At 33.4% G+C, this 26,113-nt stretch overlaps 1 protein-coding gene across 1 annotated transcript in view; it reads left to right on the forward strand.

Moving 5' to 3' along the window:
* The window catches only part of TPO (thyroid peroxidase), a 224,252-nt gene that overhangs the window by 24,468 nt on the left and 173,671 nt on the right, over positions 1 to 26,113 (forward strand). Inside the window, exons 4-5 of the mRNA XM_031951166.1 lie at positions 18,987 to 19,156; positions 23,144 to 23,276. Coding sequence (XP_031807026.1) covers positions 18,987 to 19,156; positions 23,144 to 23,276 — 303 coding nt within the window. The remainder of the gene's footprint in view (positions 1 to 18,986; positions 19,157 to 23,143; positions 23,277 to 26,113) is intronic.

Genomic DNA, 26,113 nt, shown 5'->3' on the forward strand with positions numbered 1-26,113 from the left:
CAGGAATAATGTGAATTCTAACCAATTCCATTCTGTTCCCATTGACAACTTTATCACATACACAAAGGGAAGCCACATTCCAGGGACTGTTATCTTGTCATCATGAACTCAACCCAAAGGATCCTATAGATAAAGGACCCTTCCTCTACTGAGTGGGTGCTAGACATATTCTTGCACTATAAATAACCTTTGTGACAAAAGCACACTCATTATCCAGTGTTAACATATTCCAGTTCCTGATGTCCCATCATGCAATTTCTGATGTAGATATATGCAAATTTGTTCTCAATTAGTACCCTCCCTAACTCCACCCTAATTCTCTAGTCCCTATCCTTACTTCCCCTTTTCCACTTTCTTCTGATGTGTAAATGGCATCCCTTCACTCATAGCACACTACTAGATTATCTTGATCATCCCATTTTTCTCTTTTTTTATGACAATAAAGGAATTCCTTCTGTCTATGAAAAGCCTTTGTGAATTTTTTTACTTTCTCAACTGTTCTCCCAGAATCTGCTTCATTATAAATGAAAAGATTATGGGAAAAACACTGGATATCAGTGCTTAAATCTTATATCAGAATCAATCTGTTCATTTTACATAGGAAAATGAGAAACTTAAAAGGGAATTAATTTGCTCAACATTATATGACTTTTCAGTGGAAAGAATAGATTAGTGATAGGATTAAGGGCTTCTTGCTATATTGAATTTCCCCAATTGGTATTTAGCTCTGTGGCTTTGTTTAAATTTTTGTCTATATTCATAATCTGATTGCATTACTATTCCTTTCCCTCTCTCTTCATTCCATTCCATTGCCTTCTATCCTTTTCCTTTCTCTTTCCTTTTCTTCCTTTTTCTTCCATTTTGAAATCAGAAGTCAAACCAGTTGAACCATTACCCTTTGTTTTGTTTTGTTTTTTTAGTTTATAACCTTGGAGTCTTTATTATTTGTTTGGTTGTTGCTGGGTTTTTTTCCACTATAAAGCAAAATAATCAAATTTATTTGATTAGACATGTATGTGACAGACATTTATTAAGTATTTAGAGACCATTGCTTTGGGCACTAGGGAAGGTATAGAATATAGTGAAGAGATGTTCCCTGCTCTCATGGGTGATAAGACATTTAGAGAAATAGCTATAAGACAGTATAAAAATTTGATTTTGGCTTGTGATTTTATTAGTATAGAGACTTCCTGGTACAGGAATTCTCTCCATTGATGAAGACGTACAATTTTCTGTAGTTTATACTTTTTGCCTTGGCCAAAATTAGCTTTTATTAATGAGGTTTAATATATATGTATTACTCATACATTTGGTATATATTGGAGGCCACACTTAAAGCCAGTTCTTACATAATGCTGGGAGATATAAAAATTTTAGCTAAAATACAGTCACTTTCTTTTGGGAGCATAAAATCTAATAAAAGGATAAGATACAACCCAGATAACATTAATATGTGATATTGACACAACCTAAGTATATGACCTAAATATTGCCACTCTTTTATTTTTTCTCCCTTCAATAAATCTTAATATGAAAAGAAAAAGCTCAAATTAAGAAGGTCACAAGTATGGAGAAAGTACCAAATGTTCTTTTTCTCCTAAGTGTTTAAAATCTCCTGGGGCTCCCATCCTTTCAGTCATAAATCTACTCCTTCCTAAGTGTTCAGTAAGAATTTCCAGGGCACTGTGATTTACTGTGTGTTCCATAATTTATTCAGACTCGAGTATTTGTGCTTAGATTTGTGACATCATTTGTGGCTGTTTACTGTTAGCTTTAAAGTGCTCTGGTGATCTGTACAAGTGGTACATAGAAATTCAAAAATAGCATTATTATTTAATGAAAATGATGCTGTGGAACAGTTTGCCATTACTGAAAGATCCAAGGAATTAATATGGGCATGAATTTGATGTGTGTCCCTCTCCACAAGACCTTCCCATTCAGATCTCTGTGTCTACTGTGATCAAAGGCCCAGAATTTGGTTTTCAGAATCAGGATTGTTTTCCTCTCCATCAGAGCCCACATTAGTTTTGTTTGAATATCATGCCTGTGTATCTTCCTAGAAAGATCTTCACATGGTTGTGAAATGCAATCCTGAGGGGCCAGAGAAGAATCAAAGTTCAGATTCATGATGTTTCTAGATATTAAAAGTTTAGATTCTAGAGTCCTTCTCAAGATTGTTATTATAGTAACTCAGGATTCTCACACTGTAAACAAAATGATTCATTTTAGATTTCTTTAGAAAATAACACTGCCACTGACAAAACATTTTTGGGGAAAAGAATGCCCAATGTACTTTGCAGAAACCCATCTTTCCCATATATAATTAATATAATAGCTACTTATTAATGAGGCACCATGGCTTGATGATCAGAAACTACTCCTAAAGTCAGGAAGACCATAGTTCAATCTTGCCTCTGACATGGGCTGGGATGACTCTGAACAAGTCACTTAAATTTGGAGTCACAGGTAATTTTCTAAGTTGCTGAGATACTGATTGTGGACCTTTTTCCAGAGTTCAGTTGAAGAAAGGCAATTAAGTTGTATCCATGGGTTAATTCTTCCTAAGAAAGCAGAAATGCATAAGAGTATTGTTAGAAGTGATCTCAGGGCATAGGTAGCAGGTGTTACAAGACAAAAAAAAAAAAAAAAAAAAAAACAAAAAACCATAAACACACAAGTTAGGAGATAGGTGTGTGAGGGGGTAATCATCAGATTCATCCATTATTGCCTGGGCTGCACTGTTTCTTAGAAAACATATTGTGGCTTTACCAAGTCTGTTCACTGGTTCGCCATGACATAGCCTTTTAAAGTAAATAATGAGTTTGCCTCTTGCTTGTATAGTAGGGGAGACAGAAGAAATAGGTAGAAGAAATGTCCTCACTAGTTGTTCTATATGCAAATTAAATCACAGGTGTAATCCAAAATAATAATAATAGCAACTACTCAAGTAATAAAATAACACAGCTAGAGAGAGAGAGAGAGAGAGAGAGAGAGAGAGAGAGAGAAAAGAAAACATTCCCACTACACCATTTTGCAGGTGTATATTGCATATATTTTCAGGCTTTTTTATGTATTGATTGGTTACCTGGTTTTTTCCTCTTGTTCTCTTTTTATTTTGAAAAATAGCATTTGTTAAATAAATAGCATATCTATTCTTTATAAATTTGCAACATTCACTTTTGATTTTTTGTGGTTATTTTTATTGTAATAATATGTATTTTCTTGTCTCTGCTCACTTTACTTTGCATCGGTTTGTGTAAATCTTTCCAAGCTTCTCTTTATTCATTTTTTATGGTACATTAATATTTATTTATATTATTATGCCATTATTTGTTTATCTATGTCTTAATCAAAAAACATCAATTTTATTTCTAGTTCTTTGGTATCACAAGAAAAAGTGCTGCTATAAATTGTGAAGACCGCGTATTTTAAAATCAGCTGGAGTCAGGAATTCAGGTTAGGGGAAAATTGTCAGTCTTTATTCTCAGTGAAGAAAGATCGGAGGTGAAATCGAATGGGCAATAGCAATGTGTGCAGCTGAGTCAAGAAGCTAGCTAGACCAGCAGCCACACAACCAGCAGCTAGGAGTATGGAACCCAGGCCCAATCTCTCCCAGCTTCTCTTCCTGTCTCTCTGCCTCCACCCACCAAAATCGTCATTTCCTATACAACACATCAGCACTTGCACAGAGAGTGGATTCTTTACCCAATCATTTATATTAATAGGGTATAGTCCAATTACTATTTAGCCTCACGTGCTTGGGACTTCAGCGCATCATCTCAAGCCTCAGCCCATTACAATAAATATTTTGGCATGTTAATCAATCCAAAAATATTTGTTAAGTGCCTACTATGACAACTATTTCCCAGGCGTCAAAATAAATGCTAGAAATATTTTTTAAAAGAAAAAAAAATTCGGTAACTCAAGAAGCTTACCATCTTACCATGAAAATAAATATATACAAGACAAGACATAAAAATAAATAAATAAATAGGATATAATCAAGGGAAGGTAGGCACTGGGAATCAAGAGGCATTGGGAATGACTTCTTGCAAAAGATCAGGTTTTATTTGGGGTTTAAAGGAAGCCCAGGAAGTCTGTAGTCAAAGCAGAGAAGGAAGAAAATTCTATGGTTAGCAAGACAGCCAGAAAGTAAAGAACAGACAGATAGAATGTCTCATTCATGGAGCAACACAGGATGCCAGTGTCAGTAAATCAAAAAGTACATGTCATAGAGTAAGGTATAAAACTTGGAAAGATAGGAGGGGGGGTAGGCTATGAAGGACTTTGAATAACAAATTTTGCCTTTTTGACTTGAAGCAATGGGTGGTGATAAGTGTGGACCTATGCTTTAGATAAATCACTTTAAAGACTGAAGAAAGTTAGATGGAATGAGGAGGAACCTCAAGCAAAGAGATCTGCCAGTAGGCTATTGAAATAATCAGGGCATGAGGTGATGAGGGCTGGTACTAGAGTAGTGGCAGTGTCAGGGCAGAAAAAGGGACCTATTTTTTAATAATTGAAAAGAGTGAAATAATAGGTTTTGGAAATAGCTTGAATATGGGGAAGGGAGGGTAACTGATAATGAGGATTCCAGAATGATTCCTAAGTTGCAAGCCTGAATAAGTTGGAGAATGGTATTACCTTCTACGGTAATAGGAAACTTCATATGGAGACATTCTTCTTATCAATGGCTTCCATGGCATATGAACCTAATAATAGAATCTTTGGTTCAAAAGGCATGGATATTTTAGCCACTTTATTTGGGTTATTCCAAAGTGCATTACAAAATGACTATAATGATTCATAACTCCAACAGCAACACATCAGTGTGTCCATCTTCCCATAACTCCCCTTATATTTACAATTCTCATCTTATCATCTTTGCCAATTTTCAGGATTTTAGGTGAAACCTCAATATTATTTTGATTTCTATTCCTTTTATTAATAGTAATAGGGAGCATTTTTATCACTAAGGTTGTTAATAGTTCATATATTTTTACCATTTTAATGGAGAATGGCTTCTTATCATTTGGATATATGTGTATTTATGTGTTTGTACATATACACAAATACATACACACATAGGTATACATGTATATATATATATATATATATATAGTTATAGTTATAGTTATAGTTATGGTTGTTGATGTCATTTTGGTCCTCTTTGAATAGAAGGACAACAACCATAAATCTCTGATAAATTTTTGGTATTCAAGATAGATAAACTCTAGCTAGATACAGAGAGATTTGCTTGTATGCTATATGTGTATATATACATATACATATATATATATGCATATATATGTATGAATATATTTTACCTTCAACATAAATTTATTCTATATATTGAGTCAGAGGATAAATAAATGGAAAACTTTCAGAAGTAACTTTACAAATCTACTCCAAGACAATATATTTCTCATTGATTTTATTGCAACAAGTAAGGTAGAGGATGACCAAAAAATGATTTTTTAAATGAGTATTTATTAGATACTGATAGCATTCAAGTAACAGTACTAGAATAGTTATTGGGAGAAATATACAGTTATCATGAAAATTTCAGTCTTGTAGAAAATATGTTAGAGAACATATTCAATCTCTGGAGAGAGTAAAAGTCCTTCAAAAACTGCCTTATTTACTGAGCTGGTAACAGGTGCTGCATAAAGTTTAATCTCCTTAGCCATTCCTTTTGCATAAAATTCATGAATATGGGAACTAGTGGTAGACACAGTTCCAACTATATTAGCTTCACTAGGACAGGTGGTCAACATTGTATTATGATCAGTCACATTGCCAGGCAAAAATTTATCCATTCCAATTTCACTAACAGGACTCATGGCAAAAAGCGTTATGTTCCATTTCTTTTGCAATTAAAAGACTATTTAAATCCAAGACTACATTTACATGGTATATGATTTCATAAGAATGCCTCTAGTCATCTTTTTCCCAATTGTTTGCCTCTTCATTTGACTGAATGGACATTTGATTTGAATGGGCATACTTAGGACCATGAAGCAAAAGGTTCTATAAAGACTAGTAGACTGCTTACATATGAACGTCAAGAATTGAAAGACACCAATTGTAATGAGAATTATACCATTCTACTCCTAAAATCAATAAATAAATATTTATTACATGCCTAGGGTGTCCCAGATACAGGGCTACAATATATCTTAGAAGTTAGGAAATCATTGATGGAGCTGTGCTTATGGACAGTGGCTAGCTATGACAAATGTCAAGTTAATGCTTAAAATTTAGGGGGGTATGTTAGGGGCTGACTGTGCACTCAGTCTCATGTCCTTTCAGGGGAACTACACAGTCAACCTCTAATAGGGGAATGGGGAGATTGGGTAGAGGTAAGAAGATATCACATACAATTTAAATGTACCCTGTTTAAATAATTCTTAACTATAAGAAAAATGGAAATGGATATAAATAACATTGACTCTGATTACCTCCCTTTCTTAGGGAAATTTAAGCAATACTAACAAATTATTGTTGGCCAATGAATGACATTTTGTTTAAGAAAAAAATATTGCAGCTACAGTGAATGCCATTTTAGAATATAAAACCCATGTAAGAGGATGAAAGATTATATGCAACATTGTCTCAAAAAAGTATTTAAAAACCACCACCAAAATATGGTTTGAGGAACTATCCAGCTAAGCCAGGTGATCCTGAGCATTTTCCAGTGAAGCTGGAAAGAAGAAAAGAGACACAAAATGAACATTTTAGAAAAGATATAGTCTCATTAACTATGGTAATAAAACCATTGGTTTTTGATGCTACCATTTCAGTAAAATAAGTGAAGAAAGTATATTTAAGAAGAGGGACAGGACTCAATCCTACTTTTATAACTTTGAACTCATATCACTTCACTCCTATAAACTTCACTCTGTTCATCTAAAAAAAATAAAGAGGTCAGACTCTATTATTCTCAAGATAGTTGAAAAAGGAGGAGATAACAAAAGAATAGAGAAGACCAAATATTATATATCCACAGAAAAATGACTGATAAGACATCAGCCACCTTGGACCTATATGTCTGTTCTGTCATCTCTAGAAAATCTTTATGTGAATAGTTTATGTGCATATTGAGAATATACTGGTTGAGACCAGAAAATGTATTCACAGTCATGTGATTGATTTGGGAATAGAGAACAAAAATCTTGACTATTATTCAATTTTTAAAAAATATCTAAACATTGAAAAAAGATTTCTTCCTGAAAAGCTTCAATGCCATAAATATATTTTTTCTCCAAAATAAAGTATACAACATGTGTACTGTGGCAGATATTGCTGCTGGATTTGAATTAGGAGACCTAGGTCCAAATCTTGTCTACAATACTTATTAGTTGTTAATATAATAATGGACAATCACTTCTTTGAACTTTTCTTTCCTCATTTGTAAAACAGGAATGTGTTCATTGTAGTAGGGGCAGCTAGGTAATGAATGGAGTACTGGGTTTGGAATCAGGAAAACCTGATATCAAATCAATTCCAGAAAGTTACTATATGTATGATACTCGACAAGTCATTTAACTCTATTTACCTCAATTTCCTCTTCTATAAAATGAGCTAGAGGAGAGAAATGGCTATTCCAATGTCTTTGCTACGAAAACTCCAGGGTTTGTGGAGAGTCCAATATGATTCAAACCATTGAACAACAACATAATATACTACGTTCTTTTTATAGGGCTGAAGTCTTTTTTTATTATGGCATCCTTTGACCTTCCTTTGCTCCATTTAAGTTTTTATTTATTATTTTATCCCTGTGCTATAACCCGAAAATGGGATGTAGAACTCTGTCATTATGTCATATCAATGAATAAGGACTTATTAAGCATTTACTATATTTCAGACACTGCTAAGCAGTAGTAACACAAAGAAAAAAAAATGAAGCCTTTACTCTCAATTAGCTCATATTCTAATTCAAGAGATAATATGAAAATAACTAGATACATAGAAGATCTGTCTAGCACACTTGTTAGCCAAATACAACTAGAACTGGTGATCTTTGTCCTCAGGGCTTGCCCTTGATTCATTACTCTGGGATTGCTTTTTTTCCTCTGAAATGTACTCCATAACAAGAAGGAAAGGAATTTATTTTTAATTTTTTTATTTAATTTAAATTTAAGAACCAATATCCCCCAAAAACGTACTCACTCTTTGAGTTAGGGTTGACTCAAGCTCCCCTCCTCTAATTGTTCAGGATAAGTAACTAGTACCCAAGCTGAATTTAATCATTTAACATCAATTAACTTTTACAAAGAAATAACTATTTCAAAGATATCACAAAAACAAAATGTGTAGACATTTCCCCCAATACTTCAAGATATACACCACACTACCCTGGTCTCTGGGGAACTTAATTCAGATGATACATAGCAGCAGTCCCCCCCCACCCCCCAAAGTTTACATGCAGATGTGATATGATTGCCAGATGTGCCCATTGACTGAACAAAGGGTAAGGTTTCTGCAAATCATTCCCAAAGGTGGTTCATTGCTTTTTTGGGGCCACAGATGTTGCCCTCGCTTCAAAATCCTGCCTAGAACCTGACACTCAGATTCCCATGGTTCCTTATTCTGACTTCTTGAAGCTCTACAGATTGAAGAATTCTCTTACTAAATGTAGAAAGCTGTATTCAGCTAGCTTCCTGCCAAACTAATGAAGGAAGCTATTAGCTGAAGATGGTCATTTTGAAAACTTCTACAGCCAAAGTTTCATCTTTAACATATTGTTAACCAACTGGAATCAGTTACAGAAGTCCACTCATATTCCATGGTATCTTCATGGTACATCATCATGACTCTTCTCTACAGGAGCTCCTCAATGACCTCCATGTGAAGAGATAGAGTCTAAGAAATTCTATGCACATATCATCTCATTACACAATAATTGTAATTATTTGAGAAGCTAATACACAAAATCTCATTGAGACACTTGCTATTTTACATTTCACCAGCATTGAGAACTGTCTGAATAAAACCAAGTTAACTCCTTTCTTTCTGGTAATTTTTCTCTCTTTGCATTACTCTGCTCTCAGCTGCTCTGCTACTGCCTTTGATGCTTGCTGCCAGCGTGGTTGTTACCTCAACTTTTTGGATTGCCAATATTCTTCTATTCGAGTATCTAAAGAAAACCAGATGCCTTTCAAAATAGTGTAGCCTTAAAATTCCAACTCAGCATCCAATTAAAAGCAGCCTCAAGGCAGATAAGAAGAAAGAGTCTATTTCTAACCTTCTCTGAATGAGAAGGGGAGAACTCCTTCTCTTATGCATCCCCAAGGAATACTACACTCTTCCTCTTGGTTAAAACATTTACTGCCCTTGTTAAATCCCTGAGGTGCATTTAGTTTTTTTATTGTCTATACTCCCAATTTAGAATAGTTCTCTAGGGTCCCTCGGAGGTTTAGCAAGGTTCTTTTCTAGTGCTTTATAACAAAAAGTCCTAGAACAGCCCTGTGGCACAATTGTTATACCACTCTACATTTACAAGCAGAAATCACAATTTCCACCAAACAGTTTTTCAAGTGCATCAAACAAATGACATTTTGGACAGCATACCTAGTATTATTTCATATTTAGTATTTAACTAAATATTAATCTTAACCTTAACCAATTCAAACAAAGAAATTGGAAAATAAAATGGAAATCAAGAAAAGAATATAAAGAAAATAAAAAGCTGATGAATTGTAATCTGAATCTAACTTCCAACAAGCATTGAGTTTTCTCCAAAAGGAAATGTGATAAGAGATCAGCTGGAAGTCACCCTCTCACCCTCAGATGAAAAACTAACTTTCCTGAATAAAAATTTCCCATGATTCTCTCAGCTTCTAGGGTAATCCAAAAAGCTTTAGGATCAAAATCTCTATGGATGTTTTTCTATAAAAGGCACATTGAAATTTCTCAAGAAGTCTCTATATTTTAGTCACTCCTTTATACATTCAGACAATTTTTAGGTGCATATACTAAAGTAATATTAAATATTAAATAAACCCCAGTGTCTCTCTGCTGCAACAAGGGCATTCCTAGAAAAGCAGATAGTATAAAATGAAGAAAATAAATAAGTAAAAGAAACAAGAAAAAAGCAATTCAAACATGTTGAAGCTACAATTAGAATAAAAGACCACAGGTCCTGAAATCAGATATACCAGCCATCAATCAAAAGAACTAGGTTTGAGACCAAAAATATCATATCCAGCAAAATTATCCATAATATTCAATTTAAAAAAGACTTTTAGCAAACCTGCAGATTTTCAACCAAAGCAGAATTTAGCAGAAAATTTAACATATAAGAGCCAATATCCAAGATAAAATTTAAGGAACTTAATATGGACAAATTATTTGTTTTCTACATGGAAATTTATACCACGTTTTTGATTGACATCAGAGCAGCTCAAAAGAAAGATTTACAAAAAAAAAATGCAGAGGTAAAAAAAAGACACAAGGATATTAGAGGGGGGAGGAGGGCTCATAGTTCTGAAAACCTACTCACTTTAGGAATGGGTTAAATAGGCAACATTACATATATACCATGAAAGGTATAGAATCCTTCAAAATCTATAAACAAATAAGAGGGGAAGAGAAGATGAAGGGGGGGGGGGAATGTAAAGGAGGGAAAGAAAATAAGGCAGGGATCCACAGATAGGGGAAAGTTAAATAATAATAAGACAAGGTAAGAAGCAGAATTAAATAGAAGACTTAGCAGAGATAGGAAAGAAGAGATATGCATAAACACTATGACAGATCAAGAATCAAATTTCTTAGGGAAAAAATGATATGGCTATAGTCATTGATCTTAGACACAGTCAAGTCTGAAGATTCAATCAAGAGAGAAATTCATTATATATACATATTTATTATATGTATAAAGTCATATTAATATTGTTTTAGATGCATGTTTACCTATAGATAAATACTTGTATATATGTGTATGTGTTTGCATATATTTAGAAATGTTTGCTGATTACATGTGCATGTATGTATAAAGATATATGCATATGTGTATAGGTCTCTGAATAGATGTGAATGTGTGTGCGTGTGTGTGTGTGTGTGTGTGTGTGTGTATCTATTAAATATACCTGTATTTAATAATAGCCTGCTTAAAGGAGGTGAGAGGACTGAAAGGAAAAAAGAACAAAGTAAAAATAATGCATAGCAGAGAACAAAAGAACAACTTATAAGGAAATAAAGAAAAGATGGACCCATATATATGTGTGTGTATATATATATATATATATATATATATATATATATATATTTATATAAAGAAATATAATTTCTTTACTATTATATAACCTTTCTTGAACTGGAAATTCATTGTTATATTTTGAATCCTCCCTGACATTTTGCTGCATTCATGACAATATTCTGCTTTGCTTTGTTTTGTTTTATTTTTCTTTTCTTTCTATTTTCTATTAAATTATAAAATATATTTTTTAAAAATTTGTCATAGGTGCTTGTTAAATGGAAAGGACACCAGTTTTAGAGTTGGAGGATGTGCATGTTAATCTTATCTCTGTTGTTATCAGCACAACATTAGGCAAATCCCTTAACCTCTCTGGGTCTAAAGTTTCTCTTCTGAAAAATAAAGAAGTTAGATTGGATGGTCTCTAAGTTTCCTTCAAACTCTAACTCTGATCTCCGGTTAAAAAACAATAATAATCATTTAAAACCTTCAAATTTTATAGCATTTTACTTTCCTCACATCAGTCCTATGAAATAAATTATACAAATCTTGTTCTCATTTAACAGATGAAAAACTGAAATTAAGAGAGTTAAATGATTTGCCCATTTTCTCAGGACTGGGAAGCAGCAGAATTAATTCTTCCAGCTTCCAACTCCAAGTTGACTATTATTTCTAATATACCATACTGCTTTTTAGTTAAAACCTTGAGAAGAGGTCATGCATGATCTGTACTGGAATAAAAGGACTATTTTGGGGATTCCTAACTTGGGGTCCACACGCTCACATTGGGTTATGGGACTATTTCAATGAATCTATGAACTTGGATGGGCAAATCAATTACATTTATATTTCTCTAATCTCTAATTGAATTTTAGGAATTTTTTTTAAAGTAAACAAAAAGGCTCAAGTAATTACTAAGTGTGGAACTCGCAAAAAGGATTAAATTCTTAAGTCACAGAATAAGCTCTTCCAAATGGAAGAGTTCCTCATTTAGTATTTAAGTTTTTATTAGAATCAGCTCCTCAGAAATGACAATTGGTGTCACACATTTAATGGTGTTATGAAGCTCTTCTGCTCCAACTCACACTCAAATTAGCATATAGTTTTAGGGTTAGCACTGACGTTTATGGGAATCAGATGAGGGTTCTCAAATGTTATCCCTGTCAAACCCTATTTGATTTTTCTTCCCTCACATATCAATTACCAGTTAATATTTATCTAATATTATATAACAATTGATTAGAATCCAATATAATTTTGACCAGTTGATATCACTGATATATATATATATATATATATATATATATATATATATATATATATATCCTTGATATCACTGATGACTAATTAACATCAATTAGCTTTTACAAGAGATTTTTACTAAGAAGATGTAGCAAGAACTAAAGTATAACATTACCCATGTATTGGAGCACATTTTCCCCTCTACATTTTGGACTCTAGGGAGAATAGGTTTAAAGTTTTGACTGTGTTATAGCTAATTCTTTTCCTGTGAAAAACTGTCTCAACTGCTGGAATCATTCATTTCTGGGCAGGATCATTCATGTTGCTTTTCAAGGCTGCATTGATTTATCAGGTTTAGCATCTATGGTCATCTATAGACTCTACTATGGTCTGTAGCTGCTAGATCTTGAGTAGTTCCTCCAACTTTTTAAAGTTCAAAAAGTTACCAAGTGGTTCATGCTGTCTCTAATATTTATTAACCTAATTATGAAAGAACAGACACAAAAAGCAAAGAATCCAAACTGACATTTGTTCATGGTCATGTGAATATGTTGACCCACATAGAGTCATCTGCCTAAGGTGCAACCTCTATCCCAGGTCCTACATGACCCTCCCTGCTCTTGACTGGGAAACATTGAAGTAAAAAGCAGTCAAGTTCCTCCAATTTTATGTGCTTATTCTCTTCTAAACAAGAAACCAATTAAAATGTTTTTCATCAATATAAAATTAGCTGACAGAAAACAGTCACTAAGTACTTGTGCATACTCTGAAGTGAAGGGAAGGGCCATTGATTATTCCTTATTACACATTTCCAGGTACAGGTTCTTCAAGCCTCTTTATGGATGGGTATCAGCAAAAATAGTGTATGCAGAAATGGTCCTCATTGCCTCCAAAACACACCTTGTATTGCATCATGCTGCTTCTGCCATAACCAACATAGCTTTCAGGAAACCAGGATCAGAGTAGGATTTAAATAATTAAATGTCTTAAGCTCAGTATATAAATTTGAGATATTACTTCCTCACCAATCCAGCTCAACTACCTAGCAACTTCTCTATGTTAAACACAGTCAAGAAATACAAAAAAAAAAAAAAAAAAAAAGATTTTAATGAATTGTCATTCTATCAAAAATAGACAAAGTGAGGTACATTTTAAAAAGATATCCACCCAAAATCCAGTAAAAATGTATACTTTGGTGTTTAAAAAAGAAGTAAATCTTTCTCTATTATTAGAAATTAACAATTGTATAGGGAAAAAAATAAGCATTTATTCCATGAGGAACTATGCCCAGAGAGCTGTGGTTTTATCAAACTATCATGTTTCTTGGTTGAACAGGCTTCTAGTCTCATTGGATTTAGAACTGGCAGAGAACCTTAGAAAATCATCTAGTCTAACCATTTTACACATAAGGAAACTGAGACCCAAAGGGGAGAGAAAATACCCAAGCTAACACAGCTGGTTTCTGGCAGAGTTGAAGTCAGAACAGTTGTCTTCAACCACATGATGCCCAAACATCGAATAATTTCTCCCAATTCAGTTATTAAGTTCAGTCAACCACACAATAATCCTTGGATTCATGGTGCCAAATAGCCAGGCAGCCTGATTTTTTTTTCACCAAATAGACTGAATGCTTTAGAATCATATAAACAGACTAATTCTCCAGCTACAAATTAAGAAAAAAACAAACAAAACTATTTTAAACAAATCAGAGGTGTGTATACATACAAGAAGACCATAATGTGCCCTTTCAAAACATATAGTCAATTTAATGATATCTCTACTACACAATAGATTTCTGACTGCCTTTTGGCATGAACATTATTTCTCTATTTAAAAATGAAACAAATAAATTTGTTCCAAGAGGCAAAAAATTGAGTCTTAGTTGTCTTTTCTTATGTCTTGGCAATGTAATCTGGGAAAAGTTATTTTTCTTCTGTTTTCCTTAGTTTTTTCATCTGTAAAATGAGTAATAATAATTCAAATTCATTCTAATGTCAGTCTAAACCAGGAACTATTAACTAAAAATTATTTTCAGTTCTTGGATAAGTTTTAATTGGCAGGTACTCCATGTATTCTTGTTAGTTTGGGCTTTCTCACAATCCAGAAGATTTGTTCTTTCTCTTTTCTGTAACCCATATTTTTGGGATTTCTTTAAAAGTTTATAGCCTCAGGGCCTTGTATCATATTCAAGCATTAGGACAAAGAGGTACCAGCTGGATATCCTGGGATGTGGAAAATTGATTTCAGCGCTGCCAAGAAGAGTACAACTGCTCAAAAGGTCACTAAACATTGCTAGTTACTCTGTCCCACTGGAATTTGAGAAACAAAAACACTTTACAGAAATTAGCATTTTTTATCATTGCTCTGAGTCTGGACTAAAAGATATGAGTTACATGTTCATGTAGATGCAATGAGATTTTTCTGTAAGAAATTTGCTTGTAAATGCTCCAAAATATTTTTTAAAAAATAAATAATTGTATAATATGTTAGATTTGCAAAACAGTTTCCCCCTATTATCTCATTTGGTCCTGAGTACTGAGTACTTTGGCAGCTGGGTGGTGCAGTGGTTAGAGGTCAGGGTCTGAAGTCAAGAAGATAGCTTCCTGAGTTCAAATCCAGCATGAGACACTTACTAGTGATGTGACCTTGGGCAAGCAATTTAGCCCTGTTTGCCTCTGTTTCCTCATCTACAAAAGGGGAAAGAAATAGACCACTCCATTATCTTTGCCAAGAGAATCCTAAATAGTGCCATAAAGAACCAGATATGACTGAACACCAAACAATATACCACTTCAGGAACCTCTTCTATCAGACCACTCTTGCCATGATCTACTTTATTAATCCATTCATATCTTTCAACCAGCCACTTAGGTTCTGTTGGCATAAACTTTACATTACCCCCACCCCCACCCCAATCCATTTCCAGTCCTAAAACTAGAATCAAATCCATACTTCCATCACTACTGTCAATCTATTCAAATTGACAAACCCTTGCCTCTCCTTTGACTATACTCACCTATTTCCAGTAACTTTTAAACCAAAGTATTCTCTCCCCATGAGTGCTGTCTCGCCTCATAAGAACTATAAGTTCTTGGAATCAAGGACTTGTCTTTCCTTTCATTCCCCAGACCTTAGCACAGAATTTGGCAGATGTTCATTAGACGTTTTCATTTATTTGTTCCTTTATCCACCCAATTAAAGTACAGATAAATAAAGGAAAGCTCTATGAGGGTTGCTAAGATTTTGGAATGGTGTGTATTTTTTAGAACACAGGCCTGTTTTCCTTATGATACACATGTTTAATTTGAGTTTTCTGACATAAACATACATGTGACCACACTGTGACATATTTTTTCTTTGACAAAATGTGCTCAGGTTATCTTGTATTTTGTATATGTGAGAGAGAATTAATTAAGAAAATGAATTAAAAATAGAATGAGGGGCTCACAATTTACAAATAGTAAAATGGCAATTCCATGACTGATATAGAAAACATTTGTGATTTGCAGATGTTTTCTAATTAAATTGTTCAAAGGGCCTGCTTAATAAGGCAGAAAAGTGGAAGAGAAAAGACTGAAGTCTTATCATTTCCAGTTAATAGTTAACTATAGGTTCTTTGATGACAGGAGTTTGTTTTTGTATTTGTATTATTAGTTCCCTACCCAATGCCTCTCACGTCGTAAGCAAAAAAATGTTTTTTGAGTTAAATAAAATTATAATTCATGTCTCTGGGACTCAGTTTTCCCATATGTTAATTATTGTCATATACCCAAATTTTCACAGTTGTTGTCAGAATCAAATGAGATGATGAAAATATCTTGTAAGCATAAAGGGCCAGACAAATGTGAATTACTACTTATAACTGAGGTAACTCAATATTATTGCTTATTGTTCCCATTTTGAAAAATCTTTAATGAATAAAGAAATTAAATGATTAGAGGTGAAGATTAGTTCTAGAAAGATAGCTTAGATTGCTTCTATACATATTCATTGAGTTATAACTTTTTATTTTAATTTTCCCACAATTACATGTAAAAACAAATTTCAGCATTCATATTTAAAATTTTCAATTTCAAATTTCTTCTGCCTTTCCCCAGTACTCTCATTGAGAAGGCAAGCAAGCAATTTGATACAGGTTTTATATATATATATATATATATATATATATATATATATATATATATATATATATATACATACAATCAAGCAAAACATATTTATTTCCTTATTAGTCATATTGTAAAAGAAAAGAGAGCTTAAATTAAAAAAAAAACAAGAAAAATAAAGTTAAAAAAACATGCTTTGATGTTTATTCAAACTCTATTGGTTAGTTTTCTGGGAATGTATAGCATTTTTCATCATAAGGCCTTCAGAATTGTTTTAGATCACTGTATTATTGAGAACAGCTAAATCTTTCACAGATGATCACCTTCCATATATTACTGTTACTGTGTACAATTTTTTTTCTTTGTTCTACTCGTTTCACTTTGTATCAGTTCATGTAAGTCTATTCAGGGTTTTCTGAAAGCATCTAGCTCATTGTTTCTTATGTATGTACAATGTACATACATGTATAATCATTTTAAACATATTTCCATATTATTCATATTGTAAAATGAAAATTAGAACAAAAGAGGAAAACCACAAGAAAGAGGGAAAAAAGTAAAAATAGTATATTTCAATCCACATTCAATTTCTATACTTCTTTCTTTGAATACAGATGGTATTTCCATCCTAAGTCTTTGGATATAATTCCCAATTTTCTACATAATGGTTGAATCAGTTTATAACTCCAACAACAATGCATTAGTATCTCAATTGTCCCACATTCCCTCCAACATTTTTCATTTTCCTTTTCTATCCTATTACCTAATCTGATAGGCATGAGGTTGTACTACAGAATTGTTTTAATTTGCATTTCTCCAATTTATATTTAGAGCATTTTTTTCATATGGCTATAGATATCCTTGATTTCTTCTTCTGAAAACTTCCTATTCATTCTTTTATTATTTATTAATCAAGGAATTAAAATACATTTTAAAAATAAATTTGACTTATTTTTCTATATATTTGAGAGATGAGACCTTTATCAGGAAAACTTGCTTCAACTTTTTTCCCACTTATGATTGCTAATTGCATTTTCTTCCATCTGATTTTTTTCTGTTTATTCTATTCTCTCTTTCATCCAGTTACTCCTCAAAAATGTTTTGCTTCATACTACTGCCTCCCCCAAACCACCCTCTTTTCTGTAAGCATATTCCAAGACTGATGAAAGTCCCTGCTCCACAAGTTCTGGTATTCTAGTTCTCTTGTTTTCCTGGGACTGCCACCCAGGACTGAGACATGGATGTGAATGGAAGAAAAGAGGGAAGAAAAGAAGGAAACAAGGAAGGAACTAGGATAAGAGGGTAGAGAAAAAGAAGAGAGGAAGAAAGAAAGGGAGGGAGGAAGGGAGGCAGGAACAAAGGAAGAAATGAAGGTTTGATTAGCAATTCTTTTAAAACAAGCTTCTTGATAACTTTTGTTTTTATATTACTTTAATTTCTAGATATTTGTACTATAGGTTTTTTTAGCCATTCCCCAATTAACAACCATATATTTTATTTCAGTTCTTTACTACTTTAAAAAAGTATTTCTCTAAATATCTTGATAAATAGAGTGCTTTTCTTTTGGCAAAGCAAGAAAATTTGTTGTTTACAATTTAGGATATAAGGCAGTAAAATATCTTATTCTGAAAATTTGTTACTTGCAAAGAGAAGTGTCAGTTGCACAAATAGAAATATAACCATAAGGTACAAATAGGCTTTTGAATATGAGACACTTCCCACGGGTATTATAATACCTAGAAAACACAGTGATATTGGCTTCTCAAGTTGTCAGCCAACTTGGGAGTAGTTTTTAATGTTTCATGGAATAAGAGAAGCAGAATTCCTAATTTGTTAGTCTGTCATTGATCTCAGCAAAAAAAAGACAAAGCAAAATTCTAGGGTTGACCTTGCCCAAGAATTAAGATTAAAAAAAAAAAAAAAGCACTGGGATTGTATGTGCTGAATACTGCTTACCCTGGGACTACTGAAGTAGAGGTTTATTCTAAAATTCCATTACTTATGTCAAGAAAGAGAAAATAAAGTCTCCTTCCCCTACTTTGCCACCATACTTTTTCCATTTTACCTTTGGGTGTTGACATTTACCAGCAAGATAGTCAAATGTTATGAGCATTTGAAAACTTTCTCATACAATTCCAAATTGCTTTTGAGAATGTTTGGAAGAATTCATACCTTCACAAGGCTATATTTGTGTGCCTGACTTCCCGAAGCTCCTCCAACATTGACTATTTCTCTTTTGTCATTTTTTGTCAATTTATTAGATGCAAAGAGAAAGCACAGGATTCTTTTAATTTTGCACTTCTATTTATACTTTAATTTATGATCTTTATTTTGTGGTGGGGGTTATACCTTAGACCAGAATGTTCTGCATCAGTTGAATTCTAAGCATTTAATATTACTGAAAAGGCTAATTATTTTTATCTTTCCTCTTTGTTATGCAGGAACCTCAAAAAGAGGGAACTAAATTCTCCAGCTCAACTCTTCTCCTTCTCTAAACTGCCAGAAAGAACAAGTCGAGATGTTTCCAGAGCAGCAGAAATAATGGAGATTTCAATTCGATCAGTGAAAGAAAAAGTTTTTCTGCAGCACAAGAAATCTTGGTATCCAACTGGTAAATGTGACTCCTCTTTTTTATCTCTTCTTTCAGTCCCTGCCACCTCCAAACCCCATGACTTTTCAGCAATGAATAGGGTGAAGCTGCAGGGTCACCTTTCAAATAAAAGCTGTGTTGGCTTCATCTGGCAGGGTGTTTCCTTATTTGGCTCCAGGCAAAAATACAGTTCATCCCTGACTATTCAGTCAGTAGAAAATGTCACTTCTTAGAAACTACTTATAAAACAGTCACTATTTTTTTTTTGTCGTTTGGCCAGGGAGAAAACCTTCTGCAATTTCAGTTATACTTTGAGCCAGTGCTTGACAATTTGAATAGCCTATCTTGTTGAATCAAAAGCAATCACAAACATGAGGAACAAACAAAATTGCTGGTGTGCCAACTAGCCATTAACAGCTCAATATTGGGGAAAAAAATGTTCAGATCTCATAGATACAATTCACTTTCAGGGAATCAGGTTTTGTGACTTACAGGGCTGAGAGGTTTAGAGGAAGATTGTGATTGCATATATACCTCCCCACAAAGCTCCAGGTTTATAAAAAACCTAGATAGAATCATATAGTTTTTCATAGTCATTTGTGAAATCATATGAAAACTTAATTTATTTCCAAAACCCTTTAGCCTTTGAGGAACAGGTTGCGGGAAAGAAAGGAAGAAAATCCCCAAGGAAAAAAAAATTCCTTGGTTAATAAAAAGTTATGGGTAAGTGATTTTTCAAGTTAGCCAAAGCATTGAAAATATTTCTTATATGTATTTCATGAATGAATTAATAAAAATATGTATTTATATATTTAATCAAACTTTTTATTACCAGATACTATGCTAGGCTCTGAGGGTACAATTACAAAAATAAGAACTGCTCAAAAAGTTCTAATAAGTAAAACCACACATATAAAAGAATAGTAAATAGGTGGGACAGTACTCTGGACAGTCATAGGTATTGTGAATGCAATAATACTTTTTTCATCAACAATGCTACTAATAATTCATTTACTATTTTCTAAGTGGGTAGGAAAGTGAGAAGGAGGGAATATTCCCTTTTACAAATGGTTCAGATGGCAAAATGTTCAATTAAACTTAGGCTTACCATCAGAAGATGGAATTCCCAGTTAAATATGAAGCATGGTCTGGGGTCAGTTAGATTGAATGGGTTAAGTAAGTTTTCGCTCACTTGCCAATCCGGGCAGATCATTCCTAAAGTGAGGCCCCATAGCTGAGTGGATCAAGTAGGAATGGGAGAAGGCAATTGTTTCTGAAAGTCAAAAGAGTAATCAATTTCCCTCTCTAAGTTAATTAAATCATTGAAAACTTTGATTAAGGGTATTGAAAATTAGGTGATTATTTTATGAGTAGCTTTAAGGAAAAGAAAAGCCTTTTTACTTGCTAAAGATTTTGGGATAACCTACACTTTTACCATCTCCTTTCTATAGGAAGCCTTTCCTAATCCCTTACTCAGAGATTTGTTGTTATTCAGTCATTTTTTTTCAGTTGTGTCTGACTCTTCATGACCCCATTTGAGGGTATTTTTGGCAAAGACAGTGAAGTGATTTGTCTTTTCTTTCTGCAGTTCACTTTACAGATTGAGGAACTCTAAAACAGGGTTAATTGACTTGCCTAGGACCATGCAACTATTAAGTGTCTGGGAGGATTTGAACTCCAAAACATGAATCCTCCTGACTCTAGGTCCAACACTCTATCTACTTCGTCACTTAGCTGCTGTAGTCAGAGATTAACTTCCCTTCATTTGACTTCCGCTCATACTTTGTACCCACTTTGAACTTTTATATGATATTCTAACTTGCACTATAGCTGTTTCAAAACACTATATGTCTGTTTCTGTTACATTATTCTGCTAGATTATAACTTCTAGGAAGGTAAGAAATTTTCCTCATATCTAAACTTTGGATACCCCTGCAGAGTCTACATAACTGTATACATTCAGGACAATTTCATAGTTATTGAGACAAACTGGCACATGGTGCATTTCCTATTTTCATGGTTAATTGTGGAATTGGTCAAAGACTGTTTCTCTTCTACTGTAAAAATTTTGGGGGGAGGCAATTTTCACTGTTTATCTAGCTTCTTGAGGACTGGTTTTACCTTTCTTTTTAGCCCCAGTGTTTAACACAGTGCCTAAATCACAAAAAGCACTTAAATAAGTGCTTGTTAACTAACAGATTCTTCTTCAGAAAGTAAACACAGATATCAGTGAAGTTTATTTTATCTCAAGCTCAAGGCTGCAAGAACTTTATAGAACACTTGGTCATTTCACTTTACAGGCTCATGAAGAGTAACCAAACAAACCACCATGAAGATAATTGTAATTTATGATTCAATTCTCTTTGCAGAGGATGAAAAAGTAGAGAAAAAATTATAACAAATATGACGAGGTCTTCTAAAATAAATCAACGTATATTTTCTTATCAGTTTCAATGCAAAGGCTGTCATGAGGGTGGAGTTTAGCAATAACCACAAAAAAGTGCTAAAAGATAATTTGCTACTGAGGAATGAAAGAAGTCAGAGGCTCTACAACTACTAAGAATCATCATAACTATGTCACAGATAGCTTCTTCAATAACAGAGTGGAAGTCTCTAAATTCAGTAAACAGCAAGAGATGCCACTAAAATGAACTTGACTTGATCTTAATACAACAGAAATGACTGCTTACTAATATTCCACAATCAGAATTCTTTGTGCAAGTCAGATCTCAATGACCAATTAAAACCAAGGTCAAAGTCAACACCAAATTAGAAATCACTAAGTGCAATTATAATAATTCCTAACAAACTAATAAAAATAAGTTGTTGATTCTAAAAACTAGGAAAACTAGAAATAAAGACTTCCCCTGGGCATCACCATTTCCTAGAAAAGTTTAAATCTCCATGATACAGATGCCAAAGAGCTACAAACTGTAACAACTAGTAAATGTTTGATCCCCATGCTAAATGGAAAAATACTGGAGCCAAGGGCAACACTGATTTAGAATACAAAATCATTTGCAAAATATAACAAAGGAGGAAGAAGAAAGATAATTTTTTTTAAATATTCATTACAGGTGACTAGGTATAGAATATTGCTCCATTTGAACTTCCATAGATAACAAATGGATTTCATTTTGTTACCTTGAAAATCAAATATATCAAAAAATTAACTGAAGTACTTTGTTATTGTGTTCAGACAAATGCCTGCACTACAACCAACAGTTGTGAGAAAGGATAGTTCATAAGACAGGATAGTTCAGCTACAGATTGGTACTGAGCCCCTGTTCTTGTTGTGCAATGAGTATGATGGCAAGCAGGTGCTGTGTTACTGAGTTTATTTAAGAAAAAGACTATGTTATCCAGGTCAAATAGATTTGTTAAGGCAAACCTAATTATGTGCCCTGGAGATAATAGGTTTATTCACAAAGTGAGAATAAATCACAAGTGAGCCTCCAAGAAGAGAGGAAACTACCAATATATTATTTCAAATTCCCAAGAAGTTTGGAAACAAAGGAAACAGCCAAGGACAGAATATATGTATCTACCAGATACTACTCCAGTATCTAGTATTTTGTGGCAATGTTTGTTCCTATCTGTACAAAGAGGAAGGGCAATATAATAGTATGTCTATGAGTCTGTGATGAAAAGGCCTTTCAAATACAATCATAGTTGTATTTCTGATATACAGTAATAGTTTTGAAATTCTGCCTCATCACCTAAGATTCTATATCTAGAAACTATTAAATGTTAGAAGACTCAGAAAATAGGTCTAGGTAATCATCTGCACAAATTGCTTCTTCATAGAATACCAATTGTTAGAGCTGCAATTATATAATTGGACAACTTTGTCCTTGGAGAAAAGATCATGATCAAATTTCCCAGGTGATAAATGTGGCAGTTCTTGATGGGATATTGTGAATATTTGTAAATGAAAGTATTTCTGTCACACTTCAAAGTATTCACCACAAACATTAGGTATAATATGTAAAATAATTTATTTAACAGATGTTCTCTCAGTTGACTTATTGAACACGATTGCCAAAGTTTCTGGATGCCTACCTAATATGTTGCCACCCAAATGTCCAAATACTTGTTTAGCAAAGAAGTACAGACTTATCACAGGAGCCTGCAACAACAAGTAAGTCATATTTATTTACATTATTATTTTTCTAAATTTTTAATTTTATTTTTAGAATCACCATGTGCAATTCAGACACTATAATATACAAAATAGATAAGGATGCAACTACTAAGACTGTATAGATCTCTTCCACTAAAAGTATAAAAAAGCCACTCCTTCTTAAAAAAAAAAGAAAGAAAGAAAGAAAGAAATTTCAATGGCTCCTTGTTATCTACAGGACAAAAAATAAACTACATAGCCCAGGATTCAGGGCACTTTGTAATCTGATTTAAATCTATTTTACTTTCTATAATTAACTACACGATATGGTTCTACTTTCATGTTCTTTGCTTATATCATTCCTTCTGCCTAAATGCTTGTTCCTTTCCATCACTTTGTATTGGAAAACTGCCAGTTCCTCAAGGGCCAGATAACATCTTCCATGAAGCTTTCTTTTATTACCATGTCTAAAATTCATAGAACATACAATAAGGGGAAGAAACCATAGAGATTATGGAATTCATTGCTCTTCTTCATTGTATAGATGAGCAAACTGAGGCCAAGTAAAGTAAACTGATATTACTAATTATATGTGATTTTGTTTTATTACAAATACTTCTATGCTATATAATTCGTTATTTTTTAATTGCTATTCATTTTGATAGAATTACAAGTTTTAAATTATATCTTAGTAACCAAGTAAGGTTCTATGTCTTGCAACTATCATTTCCTTTCAGAATGTTGTTCTTGAGTGCTTCATTGTGGTGTAGAGGTGACCTTTGAAGGCAATGCAATTTGATTATCACTTTTGCCAGTTGAACCTAGGCTAGAAAGGTTTTGAGTATAGTCCTGGTAACACGCTGATTTTTTTTCCTTGAGGACTAGTCTGGCAAAGAACAAAGAAACATTATTAGTAAGCTGAGCACTTACTGATGATTTTTTTTTTTTTTGGCCCACAGTAATCTTTTAAAATATTGGCTTAATTCCCTATTCATATGGCTATCACCCTAATTTATTGTCCTAGTCATTACCTCTCACCTGGTTTGCTATAATAGCCTATAAACCAGTCTGCTTCTAGTCTAGCTTCTTATTTAAGTCATCGTCCACACAGCTGACAAAAATTATTTTTCTAAGGCAGAGATATGATATGTTAAACTGTGATAGTCTCACAGATAAAATATGTTCAGGATAGTAGAACCATTACTAGAAGTACATTGGCTGGTGACTGGTACCACTATCCTATATTTAGTCATTGTAGTTTGCCTAGATTCAGTTCTAGAGGAAAGAACACCACAAATTACAAATATTAGGCTCTCTTTTCTCAGGAACTCTTATTTGATATCAAAGCCTAAACCTGGTATCCCTGTTATGAGGCTAATTATACCTTGAGTTACAGCTTATGTCTAGGTTTTTTCCCCAATGTCTTTGATTTTTAAATTTTTTTAAATTCTTCTACAAATTCTCTCTGTGCAGGAAGCCATTTCATGTTACTCTTTCATGTAGAAGCTGTTCTTTTTTCTTTTTAAAGCTTTTTATTTTCAAAATATATGCTCGGATAATTTTTCAATATTAATCCTTGCATAGCCTTGTGTTTCAGATTTTCACCTCCTTCTTCCCATCCCTCCCCTAGATGGCAAGCAACCAATCCCAATATATGTTATTCATGCTAAAATATATGTTAAGTACAATATGTGTAAACATATTTATACAATTCTCTTGTTGCACAAGAAAAGCCAGATCAAAAAGGAAAGAAAATGAGTAAGAAAACAAAATATAAGCGAACAACAACAAAAAGAGTAAGAATGTTATGTTGTGATCTACATTCAGTTCCCACAGTACTCTCTCTGAGTTTAGATGGTGTTCTTCATCACAAGATCATTGGAACTATTATCCATCAATCATCTCATTGTTGGAAAGAGTCACATTCATCAGAATTGATTGACCTATAATAGTGATGTTGCTGTGTACAATGATCTTCTGATTCTAGTCATTTCACTTAAGCATTATTTCATGTAAGTCTCTTCAGGTCTCTCTAAAATCATTTCCCTGATTGTTTCTTATAGAAAAATAATATTCAATAACATTCATATATCATACCTTATTCAGCCATTCTCCAGCTGATGGACATCCACTCAGTTTCCAGTTTTCTGCCACTGCAAAATGGGCTGCCACAAACATTTTTGCACATGTGAATGTTTTTCTTTCCTTTAAGATCTTTTTGGGATATAGACCCAATAGAAACACTGCTGGATCAAAGGGTATGCACAGTTTGATAATTTTTTGAGTATAGTTCCAAATTGCTCTTCAGAGTGGTTGAATCAGTTCACAATTCCACCAACAATGGATCAGTGTCCCAGTTTTCCCACATCCCCTCCAATAATCATCATTATTTTTTCCTGTTATCTTAGCCAATCTGACAGGTGTGTAGTGGTATCTCAGAGTTGTCTTAATTTGCATTTCTCTGATCAATAGTGATTTAGAGCGCTTTTTCATATAATTAGAAATGGTTTTAATTTTTCATCTGAAAATTTTCTGTTCCTATCCTTTGACCATTTATCAATTGGAGAATAGCATGAATTCTTATACGTTTGAGTCAATTCTCTATATATTTTAGAAATGACACCTTTGTCAGTATCCTTAAATATTTTCCCAATTTATTCCTTCCCGGTAGAAACTTTTCTTACTAAAGTGTCTTCTTAAGATGAACCCAGGTTTTCTCTGTTCCCATAATATGTTTCAATGGTGGGGCTCTTCTTTACCAGCTTGTTTTTTTTTTTTAATAAGAGCTATTAATGTAAGCAACCCCAATCGTTGGTTGGTGGGATGGTGCCTGAGCCATCCCTTTAGCTCTTCAC

Source organism: Sarcophilus harrisii, chromosome 2 (genome assembly GCF_902635505.1).
Source record: "Sarcophilus harrisii chromosome 2, mSarHar1.11, whole genome shotgun sequence".
NCBI lineage: Eukaryota > Metazoa > Chordata > Mammalia > Dasyuromorphia > Dasyuridae > Sarcophilus > Sarcophilus harrisii.